The sequence below is a fragment of the Cariama cristata genome, unplaced genomic scaffold, assembly GCF_000690535.1.
Source record: "Cariama cristata isolate BGI_N322 unplaced genomic scaffold, ASM69053v1 scaffold37042, whole genome shotgun sequence".
Taxonomy (NCBI): Eukaryota; Metazoa; Chordata; class Aves; order Cariamiformes; family Cariamidae; genus Cariama; species Cariama cristata.
Genome location: NW_009603966.1, coordinates 76,003 through 92,370, shown reverse-complemented (window position 1 = coordinate 92,370; position 16,368 = coordinate 76,003). Strand labels below are relative to the sequence as shown.

The 16,368-nt window shown below is 40.1% G+C and overlaps 1 protein-coding gene across 1 annotated transcript in view; it reads right to left on the bottom strand.

Moving 5' to 3' along the window:
• Positions 1-16,368, bottom strand: part of PRKAR1B (protein kinase, cAMP-dependent, regulatory, type I, beta) — a 97,917-nt gene that overhangs the window by 6,170 nt on the left and 75,379 nt on the right. The window contains exons 7-8 of the mRNA XM_009695396.1: positions 16,029-16,089; positions 12,440-12,561 (exon numbers count right to left, since the gene is read on the bottom strand). Of these exons, the coding sequence (XP_009693698.1) occupies positions 12,440-12,561; positions 16,029-16,089 (183 nt within the window). The remainder of the gene's footprint in view (positions 1-12,439; positions 12,562-16,028; positions 16,090-16,368) is intronic.

Here is a 16,368-nt window from a genome sequence, read left to right as displayed (position 1 = left end):
CATATTTATTCTACCATGAGTGTATGCAACTCATGTCTATGTCTATGTCTTTTTGGTACACTAAGTATACATAATAAATTTCTACATTTTAAAGAAAAGAATTTAAATTTTCATAAGCAGGAAGTTACTATTTCTATTTTTATTTCATATTTTTAGTTACTGCCTTTTTAAAGAAAATCATGGAAGACAGGTTTTTTCCCCATGCGCTCAAAATATTACATTTTTATCCTAGTTTTGAGCTTAGAAAGTTTCTCTAGCCTATTTTGTTTTCCTCTCCACCATCCACTAGAAAAGAGCAGTGCAGTCTGTAGAATTAGAGATGGAAAAGGTCAGGCTGATCCATCTGCTATTGCTATTAACTCTATCAATTGCTATTATGAACATACCTTTGCTCTTTCCCACTTTGTTAATCTCCACACTCCACAATTCACACATTCAAAAGATAAGTTTCCCCTCACTCCATGGTCACACAGACCCTCATTATATGTCGCTATCAAATCTTTGCAAAGTTACTACAAAAGATGAAGGAAGAGGCTGTGATGTGGTATAAAATGCTCCTGTTCACAGGGCGAAGCAGATGGGACTTTCTGGATGGAAGCTATAGCAGATCTGAAATGAATTAAAAGATCTTTCACACAGTATGATTCTGGGAGTATTCTATTGAATTGCAGGCAAGATGAGGTTTGTGGAAGTAATATCTTTTATTAGACCAACAAGCATAGCTAGAAAAGGGAGAAGAGCTTTTGGGCACACATGCCTTTCTTCGAGTTGCCTATTTCTCCAGATATATCTAATAAAATATACCATTTACCTGTCTACAAACACTGTTTGGGCAATGTTCTTACACTGTAATACCTACAACCAGTTGCACCTTATTTAATCATATCTGCCTGCTTACTGGTTCATGCATGTGATTAAATCATTCATAGAGCATCTCCAAATTATTACCTCAAATTAAGGAGAGTCAAAAGCTACAGCTCCTGATGCTACAAAACTCCTGGAAATAGTGATTGCCTGGTGAATCTGTGAGACCTGCTAAGATCTGTCAGCTAATGTTTCACCCTCCACTTTAAAAAATGATCTTTTAAATTGGTTCGGTTGTCTGATGTGAAACCTCAAGCAACTTCGGTCCAGTTCAGCAAACTTTACTTTCCTGACTATCATTTACGATGTGCCTGTTGTAATGACTGTTGAGTGGGTAAGGGCTACAAGAACAGACCAGGTTTGCATTGACTGAAAAAGTAGTGGTTGGTTGGTTTGCTTATCTCTAGCAAGTGAGTTCTTTTCTGCATCCATTTGGGTTCACTACAAATTACAGCGCAAGACAATGCTCAAGCTAATGAGCTACTGAGAGCCTTTGAAAACAAATATACAACATTTTACACATTCAGCTTTTTAAATTTGGTTGTGACTCTGGAAATCTCGAGCGCCACTGACTTCAGGGGATTTTCAGAAAGCCAGCACCTTGGGAGTATCCTTGGATTAATAATGCAAGGTCAAATGAGCTTGAAAGGCAACATTAGAGTAACAACGTGTGCACCATGATACCTATACAATCTCCTGGAGAGACAACAGTGCTGTAAAAAGTGACTTTACGCTGCAACAATCGCAGTGTCAATGTATATGATTATCATTACATCGTCATTATAACATTAATGCATCGTATTCTTATTGGCCATAATTCTCAACAACACTAATGCACACTGCAATCTAGCAAAGATGGAAAGCAAACTACCCAGCTGGTACGGATCCTATACCTTAGCTCTACAGCCACTCTTGATAAACAATCTGCAGTTCGCCGTGTGTACCAGCTGTATCACACCTGCAGAAGACTACCGTATCTATGTCTAAACTTCCACCACTTCTGCTACTTAGGTACATTTATAAGTTTAGGAATAACATCCAGACCCAAGAAAGAGGAACAAAGCTGTCTAGAGCAGTCACCAAAATAGCCACAAACATAAAAGTACTTTTAAAACTGACAATCAATCATAAATGAAGTGTAGCTTAAAACAGCAGAAACAACCGAGCCACAGGGCATTTCCTAGGGATATACGAGAGGCCAGGGTTAAGGCCCAGACATGACTACACCCAGCCCGTCATTAATCACCAGGAAACGCCTTTGCCTTGATCGTTCAGTATTTAAAATCATAGATGTTTGACATGGGAAGACCTTTTCAATCATTTTGTTCATCCTCCTATTGCAGTATCTCAGACAATCTTCCCCTTCAGTGTTGCTTTGATACAGTCTGCATTAAACCTGTGCTACACTTACGTATTCCCCTTGAAGTAAAAGAAGTGTTGTCATTAGGTGGAAGAAGACAAGATTCAGGCAGGGAGAGACCAGTAAACATAGTGAAAAGCCAAAAGAAGCAGAATAAACTGCACCAGCTGCAATTTTCTCCATGCATGGAGAACCCTGCAATACTTAGGTGAAATAAAGTGGTTTTCACACAAAGAATAAAAAATTAGGATTTTTTTTGTTAAGTCTTTTCTTTTGGAAGGCTTTTCAGAATCAACACATTAAGTTTTACAGTCCTTTGACTTCAAAATGTTGCCCTTGAGCCACAGCAGCAGGGCTAACATCAGGCTAGATCACGTAGGTGTCCAATGGAGGCGTATCCATGTGTTGGGGGACTCAACTTCGACTTCGTCGAGAGTCATCATCATCCCCCACCATCAGACAGAGGGACATCACAGTGGCCTCCGTGGTCCCCAGCCTCGGTGCCACGGTAGTCCCATGCTTCTCTTCCACACCACCAGTTGCCAACTGGGATTGGGAAGCCTGGGAGCAAGGGGATGGTGACAGAAGGGTAAGGATACCAGCTCTGAGCCATGGGAGGAGTCCCTTGCCTGGGGGGAGATCCTCCTTGGCTGGTTGTCCTGGCTCCATGCCCAGAAAGCTGGGAAGCAGTTGCACCACAGCCCAGCATTTGGGATCTCATTGCATTTTTATCTTTTCTCCATTCTAGGATTTTCATTGCCCCTTTTATTACACATTCAGTCCACCTGTTGCAGGGGTGATGAAAAGCAGATCCACTCAGTAAAGGTGGGCTCAGATGCTAGGTTTTAATGAATCATCTCAGTGATACTTGGCCTTGACTAATCAGTAGCTTCTGTGGGAAAACAACTGAATTAATATTCATCCTGGTGCCAGATTTTAAAGACTGTCTGTGCCAAGCGCTGTGGATTATTGGCAACAAGGCACTGTTTTCCTCCCTCAGACATGTCAGTGTACAAAGCAATAAAAGTCACAAAGGAAAAAAAATGTTGCATTTTAGAGATTCTTTCTTTCTACAAAGCTAGCCATTATCTTGACTCTCTCTGAAGCCAGGAAACGTCCACTGAGTCAACATAAAAGTGACTCTATAATGGGTTATTCATCAACTGTTCATATTTGTGACTGACCTGACAGGGCTCATCTCCTGGAAGCAGACAGTGCAGAGCACTACCACCTACAGCAGGGGCAGGGTTGAATGTACGGGAGAGAAAACAAGAAAACAGTGCTGAACCTCCCTCACCCTGCCCACAAAATCCTTTCTGGTGAAAATCGTTTTTAGCTGTTAATGTTGTTTTACGGCCCAATTACTCCTACCACCATCTGCTTCTTTGTGAAAACATTCTGTAGATGCTGAAGTAACCAGACCAAGCAAAAGGCTGAGACAGACATCGTCATTAAAGTCTCATAACTAATGCTGTGACCAGGGCTGGGCGAGCAGCTGTGGCCAGCTCAGGCAACAGCTTCTGAGCAAGAAATAAAACTTGAAGCAAACTGGGGGAAGGAGAAAAGAGAGTTTATCACATAGATCAGGAAAATCCCCCACGAAAAGCTCTCTTTAAGTCCTTTCAATTGGTGAATCTTGTGTATTAAAAGGACCAAATTCTGAAATTCAGAGGAAAAAGCCTCATGTGCTCAAAGTTGCCTCTCCCTGGAGCACACTGTGGAGAGCCTTGCATGCTCCACAAAATCCACACTACAGAGCTAACGAATGAGCCCTAAGGGGTATATTCATTCAGCAAATCTGCAGTCATCTCAATGGTACCTTTGCAGAGGAGGGACAAAAGGCATCCCAGTAAGGGACAGCTTTAACGCGATCCAGAGAAAGGGATGAACTCCAGCAGGGACTAGGAAATTGTCCATTTCTCTTCCACCAGGTTGGATGCCACTATATTTCAGGCCTTGTTTATATGGCAGTATTTTTCCTTAAAGACAGAGAAGCACTCCTCAGGATTGAGCTCCTAGCTCCTGAGACAGTAGATGCCTTTAATTTCAGTTTAGATTTAACATGCCTCGGGCCATAAAGTTCTTGGTCACGTTGACTAAGTGCTTCGAATCGGGGCTTGTGAGCTCAGTCTTCAATGCCAAAAGAGCTTATAAGGATCCTGAGAACCTCCTGAAAACCTTGAGGGGTAAACAGCCTGTGCTGCTCTCCTTACTGACACAGAGAGGTGTTTCGTTACCTGGAAACCTCCTCTGCTTTTGCAGACTTTCACAGGAGGAAAACACTACTGGACAAGACTAAAGAGAGAAGAGTCAAAGCATCAACTATACCTTACAGCAAGTATTAGCTAAGTAAAAAGTCACAGGCTGTTTTGAACATGGAGAAAATCTAGCACTCTGATTTTCATGAAAATTTAAATGGAGCATCTATATATTAAGAATGAAACTGCCGATTACTAACTTCGGGTTTTACTTCTTGCACACCAAATGATCTCTCAGTTTTCCACGTATCCTATAGTGGTAAGAGGCCAGGGTGTGTCTGTATTTCCAGCATAAACTTCAATTTTACGGGTTTACAAATCAGATGTTTTAAATTACAGCTGAATGAGACCAAAGACTCCTACACAAGTTGTCATGTCAAAAGTGAACTGGGGAAACTTTCACACACATTTTTTTGCGCTGGGTATAACATGTGCAAAAGAGAGGTTATGAAAACCACTTTTAAGCCTTTGAGAATAGTATGGCTACACTGCATCCTCTCGATGGTTTTGCTTCAAGACCTAAGTTTACCAATGTCCCAGTGACACAGAGTAACGCAGCAAGTCCTCCATGTACCTCATGATGCTGGCATAAGCAATGTTCTCAGTCGCAACGCCCTGGAAGACCACCAGTATATCACTCCTCAGCTGCCATTTTAGCCCTTTGGGACTGCTGATAGCATCATTCCTGGGACGGCTTTTATGTTACAGCTGAGGATCAGCAGTTCTAGGGCTACTTTCCAAGAGAAGACAAATCCTTTGAACTATGTAGCCAAAGACACTGCAAATATTCCTTTAGCCAGTAAATAATCTTGGATTTTTATTATTTGCCAATCTTTGATTTATGAAAGACTTTTCTAGAAAAACAAGGGAAGAAATAAACAAGTTTCAGTCAGCAATACAAAGTGCAAGTGACTTCCACATAACCTGCAGTAGAAAATAACACCCATCATTTTGGGGTGGTAAAATTTAACATAAAGGAAAAAGGATGGTCAGTTGATGTGTTAGCCTGGGATGTTGACCATAGGGCTAAGATGGCTTCTCTCCCTTAGGCCCTCTGTGAGCAAAATCATGAAGGTTCAGACCCTCAAGGTGCCTAATTCCTGTTGTAGGAATGAAGAACTATCTTAATTCTTGTGCCTGTGCTTCAGACCACACCATGTAACATGGAGGTTGCGTCACGCATCTCATCACACAGGTATAGTGAGGATAAACCCTGTGAAGTTCACGAGATGTTCATGTAAGACAGATAAGTAGCTAAGATGAAATGAGCTGGTTAAAAGGATGGTGCAAGAGGACTTAATTCTGATTGTGGACTCAAGATTGAGTCATGACTGGGTTTGACAGTATTTTTTTAACTGTGCATTTTTAAACTATTATACATTATTCTCCAGTCTCTGGGTTCATAGCAACTCACAGAATTTACATACAGTTGTCCTGGTTTCTGCCACAAATGAGGAACAAAATCTGCAAAGTTCTAAAATAGACTAGAAATATTGGCTAATCTGAAGTTTCATAAAATCGTTAAGAAAATGCTCCATGGCACGTCACTTCTGAGGTTTCAGATTTTGCAGAATTAACCAGAGGTGTCTGCATTGCAGTGGTTATTACCGGGGCTGCAGAAAGAGTTGGAAGGCAGGGCCAAAAGCTGCGGTCACTGACAGGTCCTCCATGGCTGGAGGGAAGAAGATGAGGAGCAGCCAGTTGCTTCCTATGCAACACTGTCCCTTTTTGACAGAGGAGGGATAAGGATACGCTCAAGATTGGATGTATATGGATATTGCATGGATATGCAGCCTGATCCACTGCCCATGGAAGTCAAAGTTAAACTGAGTTTAACAAGAGCTGGACTAAGTTGACGCTTTAGTCCCTTTGACTCAGCAAAATACTTCACCTCCATCCCTAGTCAGGACGGGACCCAATCACACACCTAACTTTCAATCTTTGACATCAGCTGGCCATTAAAAATGCCAGTCTGAACACAGATGAACTTTGTAGCAGGGCCAATGGAAACACTATTGCTCCACCACAGCTAGGTGATATCAAGAAAATTGAATGTACCTTTCCTGTAAGAGCTCTACAGGAAACAAAGTCTCTGCAGTTAAAAATAAGCAAAGTACAGAGCCCTCAGTGACTGCTGGCTCTGCTCATACGGTATATTTTGTTTATTAGGTATATTAGGAGTCGCTGTAGACTGCCTTTGACAAACATTTTCAGTATCAACAAAATCCTAGTAACACTAAGCAGTTCAGATTGTAGCCTTTGAAACTCCTTTTCTAGACAACATTCATCTTCCTAATTAATAATTAATCGCACTGTGTTTTTAAAGAGATTATCAGGTGTGATAGCAGAGTGTGCCTAAGGCAGTGACTTCATTAACCATACGGAAGAAGTTTACTTTGTAGTTCTCCTGCCTGTTGCAGGGGTAGGTGCCAAAGGGGTCTCTCTTAAGTTAGAAAGTCAAAGAGCAACAATTTAGAGCAGGAAACAATCGGGCTATTATTTTTCTTTTTTCTTTTCCTTCTTAAGGAGCTTTTAAATCATAAATCTTCAGATGCTTGTTGTGCAAATTAAGACTCAAGTCGACTTTTCCTACAAAAAGGCTCAATTCTGTGAAGAATGGAGCGCCCTTCTGAGTTAAACCGAGGACCTTCCTCTGTTGGTGCACGTTACCATGGTAGGAAGAGTTTACAAACACTGTTCCACCTAGCAAGGCTTTGAACTGCATTTGTGCAGAGACGCTCCGCAGCGTGCCAAGAGTGTCAGCAGGGCTGGAAACACTGATTTCACCTACAGGACACTATCTCAAGTAGACTCTCAGCAAGAACTCGCAGCAGATCCTGCCCAGACCGGAGCCAGTTTGTGGCCCTGACTTGAAACGTCAACAGCAGCATGAAAGCTAGCAGCCTCCCGAGGACTACAAGACTGTTTTCAATGTGATCAGCCAAGAATAGTGCTGAAGAAATAATCATTACCAATTAACTTGATTCATTTCTGTCAATGAGGCAGCTCTGTGCATTAATTCTGGAAGGATTTCTGCACCATCAATTCAATTTCTTCTCTTATGTGTCAATTTTGCCATTTGCATTGCCTGGTTTCAGTACTGATGGACACTTTATGCCTTTTCCCATCAAGCTTTTGCTCACCTTTGTGAAGTGTCATTAGGATTATTCCCACTGGTGGGGAAACAGGAGGGTAACATTCTGCCCACAGACTGGACTGATAATCCAGGTGAGACTGAAAATCAGATGCCCTGACTCTGCCTCCTCTCTAACCAGCAGGGTAATAACAAAGAACACAAATCCCCAGCTTTTTTTGAAGTACTTTTCACAAAGGATTTGCAGAAGAGGGTACAACTACCCCCTGTAACTTAGCACTAATCTGCAATTAAATATACTGTTTTTTCAAGTTAAAATCAAAAATCTAATGTGAAACTGCTTGATACAATGGGTCCATTTCTCCTTGAATTTTCTCCTGTAAATTACCTTCTATTTTTAGGTCTTTTATTTTTAGGCTGCTGCATGCGATTGCTGGGCAGCTCGACCGACTGTTAATGGGAAATGTTTTACATCTGATTCAGTTTTATTTCTTTGCTTTCTGCACCACTTAAACCAAACTGTCCTCTGAGGAGATGACAGGCTACAGAGAGCACATTTAAAGGACAGGTACAAGCTGTGCTCTTTGGGCGCAGTGTGGCACTATTATAAACCTTTTGCTGTTCTCTCCTCCTACACCTGCGTACATTTGTGTCTGCACACATTTTTCTTAAGCCATGTCAAACTTTATGGAGTATTAGGGCCATATGGCAACAGTTCAGCAAGCTCTCAGTATGCAGCTGAGACTAAAAGACTCCCTGAGCACAGTCGGTGGAGTCCCGTGACGGTATCTGCGTGTCGTATACGGTGCTCGGTCATGACAAGTAGATCCAAATGATCTGACATGGGGAGGGGTGGGAGCTGGAAAACCCAGCAGGGCACTTCACAGCTGCAGGTCCCCACATTTTTGGCAGCTGTGTTACAAACTTCGAGGTACTGTGCCACCCAGCCAAGTTCAAAACTGAACTTGAGAGCGGTACATGATCATAACCGCTATTTTTAATAGTGGTTGTCACTACCTTTCTCAGTAACCTAGACAACAGCAAAAACCTCACTTCTTTCCAGTTTCAGAGCACTACTACACTAGTTCGAACTACTGTTCGAGCTGAAGTCAGTGGCAAAGCACGAGTCAGGAATAAAATCAGCCCCCATTCAACTGGCATTCCATTTAAAGGGACGTAACATTTGCTGGGATATTTAACTCCGCAAAGCTCACAGGCCTTTGCAAGCTACCACTTTAAAATGCTAGCTAAAAATATTTGCTTTATCTGAAGTTAGATGAATAAATCCTCCCTACTGCTGGGTACACAGTGTGGCAGTGTAAAATACAACTGGAAATTTATTTGTTAGAAACTGTACATCTGTTATGATTTACGCTTGCCAAAATATAATTCTTTATGGCAACAATTGTTTCATGGTGCTTAAAGTTTTTCACCTCCGTGCCAGGAATCTCATATGGGATAATTCCATGACCTTGGAATCCAGCAGATACATTCCACATCTGTCTGGTCTGGGAAAGCCCAAATTTGTTGTGTGAAAACCATAGTGGGAAAATAAGACCTGGAAATATCTGAAAATACAGAAACTGCAGGGCTGCTTCTTTTTTTCTTTTTTTTTTAATTACCAGTTTCAAGTGCAGTAAATCAATCTCACAGAAGCGGTTACTTTGCTTTTGTAAGCAGACATTCACTTCTGATCTTATCATCAAATTAAGGAATATGGTATAAACATTAAAATAATTCTATCTCTGGAAAAAATCACAGCCTTTAAATATTAAAACTAAATTTTGTTGAAGGCTGCTTGGGATTTAAATGGAAAAGCACCCAACCTACTGCAAGTAAACATCTTACTGGTGCATGTGAAGATTTAGGATGGCAGAAAAACTGTAGCTGTCCCGGAATCTCAGGGTAATACTTTTCTCATTAGATTTTTTAACAAAAAATGAACCATAAACAGCTTTGTGAGCAGTGAACTTAAAAAGCCCTGGTTTCCTGTGATACTTTCCTGTGCACATTTTCTGTTATTCTAATAATTTGGCTGAGCTCCTGCTGCAGCCTTGCTCCCCATGGGGCACTGTAGCATTTTCATGCATACAGCCTGCACTCTACTACAACCTGTGCAACACTGGAGATAAGATGGTGGACAGAAAGCCACGAAAAAAGGTTATATTAAGAAAAACAGAGAAAAGGTGAATGTGCTTGCTTGACAGAAGGAGGAGACTAAACATTCCTGGTTTAAAGCAGGAATTGCTGTTCTGATCATCACCGAGGCTGGAAGTCTCCCTTTCAAAAGGGTTTAATGGTTGCTCTTCAGTCTGCAAATCCTGAAGGTGTCAATTCACTTATAGGCTATGTCCTTCTGCAGGACCAATATACTTAAAAGATGGTATCCCAAAGGGATGTCACATAGGAAGGCAGCATTGCAGGCTAAGCAGAAATGAATGACTAATTTATGAAGTTCATACAAAACTGTGCTCACAATTTAAAATCCATGTGTGAATCCTGGGTGTCTTAGAGAAGCTTTTATGATAGGAGTCACAAGATCCCACTTGGAACCAGTATCTGTGATGCTGGTGCACCAAAGCTTTGTAAATTGGTAACTGATTTGTCTAAGGCATGCCATGAATGACTGTGGTTTATAATAAATGAGTACCTTGCCCAAAAATTGTGTGGCGAAGTTTAGCTTTGTACTACTGGATATAATGTGCTCCAAGGGAGACTGCATTCTGGTGATACATGAAATGGTTTCTGCATATACAGCAGTCAAACAAATTTGCTGCATTTCTAGTGTTGTGGATTATAAGGCCACAAACATCAAAAAACATATGAAAGAATCTAATGACTTTTCAACATATTGTGACAATAAACCAGCCAAAACTACTTTCAACCAGTTTGTAGAATGATGTGTTCCTGGCAGCTCTCATCAACTCTCCTGCAGAAAAGTTTAACATCAAAGATGTAAACTCCTGTGAAATCCAGTTTAAAATACAAAGCTTAAACTATGTTTGACCAGACAAAAATACCACTGCAGCACAAGAAAGAGTTGATACTGGATGTTCATTCTTTAATGTAGAAAAATATAGACAATTTCCAAAGTGAGAAACAATGTTAGATTTATAGTGGAAGGGCGAGGTGTGCAGATACTTTATGATTATGCGGTATGCAGTGTTAATACTTTTCTACCCATTCAAGTCTTAACAGCTGTTCCATCAACAGGGGAAAATAAAAGCCCTTGGTAATTCTTAAGTAAGCTGCCAATTTTCCACATGGGATTCGACGGCTAAGAAAATTAGGTTTTCCTGCTTTCATGCTGCTGCAAGGCATAGCAGCACACTTAGTAACACTAGTAGAAATAAAAAATTAATATTTCTGAAAAATGTTTTATTTCCTAAATTTTTTTATATACTAAATATCTTGTTAACAAAAAAAATTCCCTATCTAGTATTTAGTCTCTTTTATTCAGATACTATTGTTTTGAAGGGGCACTGCTCATCACATATTTAAAGTTCTTTAAGTGCCTAACTGTGTGATATACAGGAGCACTTACTTGCACTGACAATTTTGTCAGCATCAGAAGAGAAACTCTGTTAACAAATCAAATACATATTTCCAGCACTCAAGAGGAAAGAAAGATGCAATTTTAAGTGTCAGATATTGATTATGAACCAAATTCTGGCTGCCTTGGATAGAGGCACCTGTCCAAAAATCCACAGATAAGGAGCAAGCAAAGAAAAACTTGTTGGCCTCTACATCATTTGGAATGGGTGCTGTACAAGCCCTTTATCACTTGAGTGGGGAAGGGTCTCTTTCCTCATAAATCACATCACAACACAGCAGCCTGATGGAGCCAGAGATGTATTCTGTGTATCTACAACTGGATCCCAAGGCAACACAATGATACCAGCTTCCTTACTTCCATCTGACTCACCTTCTACTGTAGTGAGGGATTCAGATTGCCTCCTAGGTCCTGTGCCACCACTGCCTTGTTGCTAGTCACATAACACCTGACCTGGCCTGGCCTGTGTACTTGAGCTGTCACCACACAACCATATGTTGGTCATTCCTAGTCTATATATTTGTGTATGAACACTCACAGCTGGTACTGAAAAGCTCCTACTTCAATACACATACAACCATATCCTAACGCTGTCTTGTTAGTCTTAGTCTGAGTCTCTGTAATACCTTTTTATAACCTGTTATATCACAGCACCTAGGTATTCGTACGAGATACCAAGGATCCAAATATTTATGTCAGAGAGGGAGGAAAAACCCCGTCAGCATCTGTTTGCAGAAATGAGATGGTGGAACTGAAGTGTCAGATAATCTCCCAAAAAGATGTCAGCATTTTCAGCTGCCTGACAGATCTGTCTGCCTGTGTGAGAGTAAACAAGAAAATGGCTCAGCCGTTTGGACTGAGTTTAAGGCAAAACAAAGAACAAATTATCCATTTTCAGATCAGGTCTCCTGCTCCAGTTTACAGATGTTCGTTTGTGATTTCCCCTGCAAGTCCCTTTGGGAACAATGATCAATGCACTGTGTGGCTGGCCAGCCTGGTTGAAGTATTGGCAATTTGGAACAAGAAAAATCTCATGCAGAAAACGAACCTTCAAACAGTGAAGACACTAGACACACCTCAAAATTCCTCCACATCTTCAATTTACTGGAAATTAGGGATTGTCCCACTTAAGGCATTTCCATGGAACTGGTGTTTGAATTCATTTGAATTTTGAGTAATTCTCCTGGTCTGAGTGGAGTTAGTTCAGATTTATGCTGAAGCAAGAGATTAAACTGAACCCAAATGTCTTTTCATACAAAGTCTTGATCTTTACCAGGAAATGACAGAGCTTATCAGGATGCCAATCTTACCTCTGTAATAATGAAGAAGTCATCACCAGGCTCTCCCTGCACAACAATTTTTTCTCCATCTTCAAACTGGACAGGTTCCAGTGCATCAGCCACTGTCAGCCGCTCCCATTTGTCCAGAGACTCTAAAATATTGAAGATCATAAAGCTTTATTATAAAAAGACTCTTAACTTTGGCTGAAGATTCATATCTAAACTGACAGCTCTGCTATGCCTGGTTGTGTTATAAAAGAAACATTTCTTTCATCCAGACACTTTGCACGAACCTCCAGTTGGGAAACATGAATGTATTTATTCATTGTGTCTTAGACTTTAGTAATCAGCCAGATGATAATCTTAAAAGTTGGACAGGAAAAGTTGGCTCTGGTTCCCTACGCCTGCGATCTGATCTGCACTGCCCTGATGCTGCAGCGGGATTGGAGCAGCCTAGGAGTTGTTTGGAGATACCAGCAATATGGGAGCGCCGAGATTCGCTTACCACATCCCACACCAGATGTCAGAACAAGTCCTACTGTCTTTTCATCAGAGTTGCTCTCAGCTGGTTACTGATGGCCTGCTAGATAAGCAATGCCAAAGTGTCAATCTAAAAGATGACTCTTCCCCCGTAGGTGAGACCATGCACCACTGAAGCCAAGGGCAAGACCCTGGTAGCATGGGTAGCAGTGAGACAGAGGGTCAGTATGGATGTGTTTGAAGTGGCACCTCTGTTTCATTTGCCAGCTGGATGGTTTACAAAGTCTTTTTCTTTTCATTCCCCCACTTAAGAGAGAAAAGTTATGAAACTTCAAAGTAAACTTCATCATCCACTTGCAGCTGCCACAAATCCCCTGTGATACCTACATGCCAAAAGACAACCTGCACAGTGGCTCGTCCAGGGCTGCTCACTGTCCCACTGCCTTCCTCCTCCTGCGTTTGCCAAGGGAGGAATTTTACCTGTCCTGCTCTCGGGGAGAGAAGGGGTGCCAACCTGTGTCTCTCTCCTCTACCCATTCGCATGAGAATTCAAGGCAATGAACTGTACTTGAACTTCTGTGCTTTTATCAATTTTGATTGAAAGAAGTGACAGGTTTAAAAGTTATTAAAAGAAACAGATAATACAATGACATAACCTTCACCTCAAAAAGCTGGGCTAAAATTCATGTACTAGAGCTCTACTGATCCTTACTTATTATGAATTATTGAACTAATATAAGTCAAGACATGGCTTCTGACACCAGGATTAGATCTGGGCTGTTCTCTCAGACTCTGTTTTCCCCATTTTGTCCAAATATTGCTTAGAAGTATTGTGTGAGGGTGAAAGAGTTGTTTTTTAAAAGTTTAAAAAGTGTTTTGGCTGAGCTCAGAAGTGCACACTGAGTTCAGTAACAAAACCAGATCGAAGTGATCAATGCAAAGCTAAGGTTTGAGTTGCCTGACACACGTCTTCATGTTTTTATGCCACTTTCTGTTGCTGTTTGGGAAAGATTATTTCTAATATTTTCCCCACCTATAATCACTAATGCACTTTCCTGGTGTATTTCTGACCTTTGCTGCAGAAGCATTAATATCAAAGACCAAGCCAATATTGTCAATGCAACAATTTGACTAAAATTGTTTGACTAAAAATAAGGATAAAACTCTTTCATACAGACTAGACTAGGCTTTTTCTTTTTTTTTTTTTTTTTTTAAAGAACTCAGTAATTAACAATGAAAAGATACAGTCTCTTGAGACTTCTTCATTTGGCTTTACGAAACATTCAAAATTAATTCAGTCTTTAGTCATAAAGTGTCTCTCTTTTGTCTAAGGGAATTGTACCACTACAAATACATTGGTTAATGATTCTTGCAAACAAAGCATTATATAAATATTGTACATGATAAAACTTCTAAAGTTTTAGTTGCAGAGTTAAAGTCAAGCATCAAATAAAGTAGACCATATGCAATTTTTTGCAACTTCTAAATTGTATGTATCAATTCATGGTTTTACAAACTCCAGAAGAAAGATTTAAAACAATTAGTCTTCTCATATCTTCTTTGATACACTATAAGCAACTACTGATAATCTAAGAAATCCTTAGATCTTAAAAAAAATACGACTCTTACAATTATATGGCTAGTTACAGACCCTAGACAGGCCTTGCAAAAATATATATAAAAAGCAGGTAAAGGTTTTTCCACCAAGAAATCAACGAGTTCTGACCACATTAAGGCATGAAGTGAAGTTGACTTCTCCGTGCTGTGTTGAGATTTCTAAAATACCTTTCTGTTTTGCAGGTGTCATCTACTTTTTAGACATGCAAAATAGATCCTTACACATTTCACCTAAATTCTCCATGTTCCTGAAATTATGCGTTATTTTGTCCACTGCTTTTCCATACTTAAAAAAGGTTCAAATCTTGAAGTCCTTCCTCTTTTTTTACTGAGATTCAAAAGCCGTACTACAAACTAGGATATAATTACATTGCAAACTGCATGTTTGAGGAAGCACATCTTTGAATAACCTTTCTACTCTGAAATTGTTTTGAGATGTCTCGTCGTAATTGCTCCTCATTAGTGCAGGTGCAGAGATCCTTTTTTCTTTAAATACTCATTGTAATTTGGTATAATTTGTACTCTTAATTTAGGAAGCTTTAAATTAAGCATAAAAGAAGCCATTTAAATGACAAAAACTTCATTAATAAGTGAGCAACATACTTAGCCTTAGTTTGAGCATACAAATACAATTGAAAATTTCATGGATAGCACTTCTCAGAAGTTCAAGTATATTTTCACTAAGACACTCTCATATTTCAGGTACCTAAGCTTGAATGGTAGACGAAGACCATAAACAAGAAATGGAAATTGTTTAAGTAGAAATATAAATAATTTAATTACATAGCAAATGAATCCTGAACTGTTTTTTTCAAAACAGCCCCAGCAGAAACATGATGTTTTTCCCACAGAATCAACATTTCATTGTACTGTCTAACACTGTCCTCCTTATTAGAAGCTTTTGTTCTCCTAATGGTGATTTATTGGTCAGGCATTATGGGTTTGTTGTTTTTCCTACTGAAGGCCATCAAGAACATGTCCAAATTTTGTGGCTATCACATTAATCAAAGGGAAACAAAATCCAAGGACAAGCAGCTAAACAGATGTTTTAAGAATGTGAGACAGGGGTCGTAAAATACATAGAAAAAAAAAAAATCAGTCCATTTTGATTTGTAAAATTAGTTTGTTTAGTGCACATAAATACCGTATTCTTGCAAGAAAAATCTTTTCACCTGTCACTTGGAAGGATGTAACTAGACTTTATGACAAATTCATGTCTCTGCACTGCTTTCTCTATCCGTATGATCTTTACTGCAACAGCAGCCACTGAAAGGTTACCAGTGCATGCCTGCTCCCATATTTAAGGAAAGATTTGTCCTTCAAACATGTTCAGTGCATATTAAAGAATGAGAAAAAGAAGTCCTAAAAAGGGCCCTTTACGCTTTCATTCCTTCAGAAACGATGCAACCGTGAGACCTTCTGTTTGACCACCATTGCTTTCATCGTGCCATCAAAGACCAAAATTCATTCTGCCAACACGTATAACAGAGGAAGTAACAGGCAAGTCCAAAGGGCAACTGACCCAAAATGGAGACCTTGCTCAGGAATTCTTCATACATCTTCCGCTTTCTCAGCGTGCTGCCCTGTTATTAAAAGAGAGAAAAAAAGGAGGTAGAACATTACACGAAGTATTTTTGTGATTTCTTCCTACAGCTGCTCTTTTTTTTCCCCTCCCCTTCCAAATCTTAAGCATAGCCAGTATAAACAGCCTAAGGCAAATGCTTCCCCATAAAATGTCTAGGCAAGTTGTATTGCTGATAAGCAAAGACAGAAGGAATCAAATTCAATCCTGGTGTAATTTCACTGACTTCACTGGTGTTACTGGACACTGCAGATTAATTGTATCCATTATTTACAGGCAC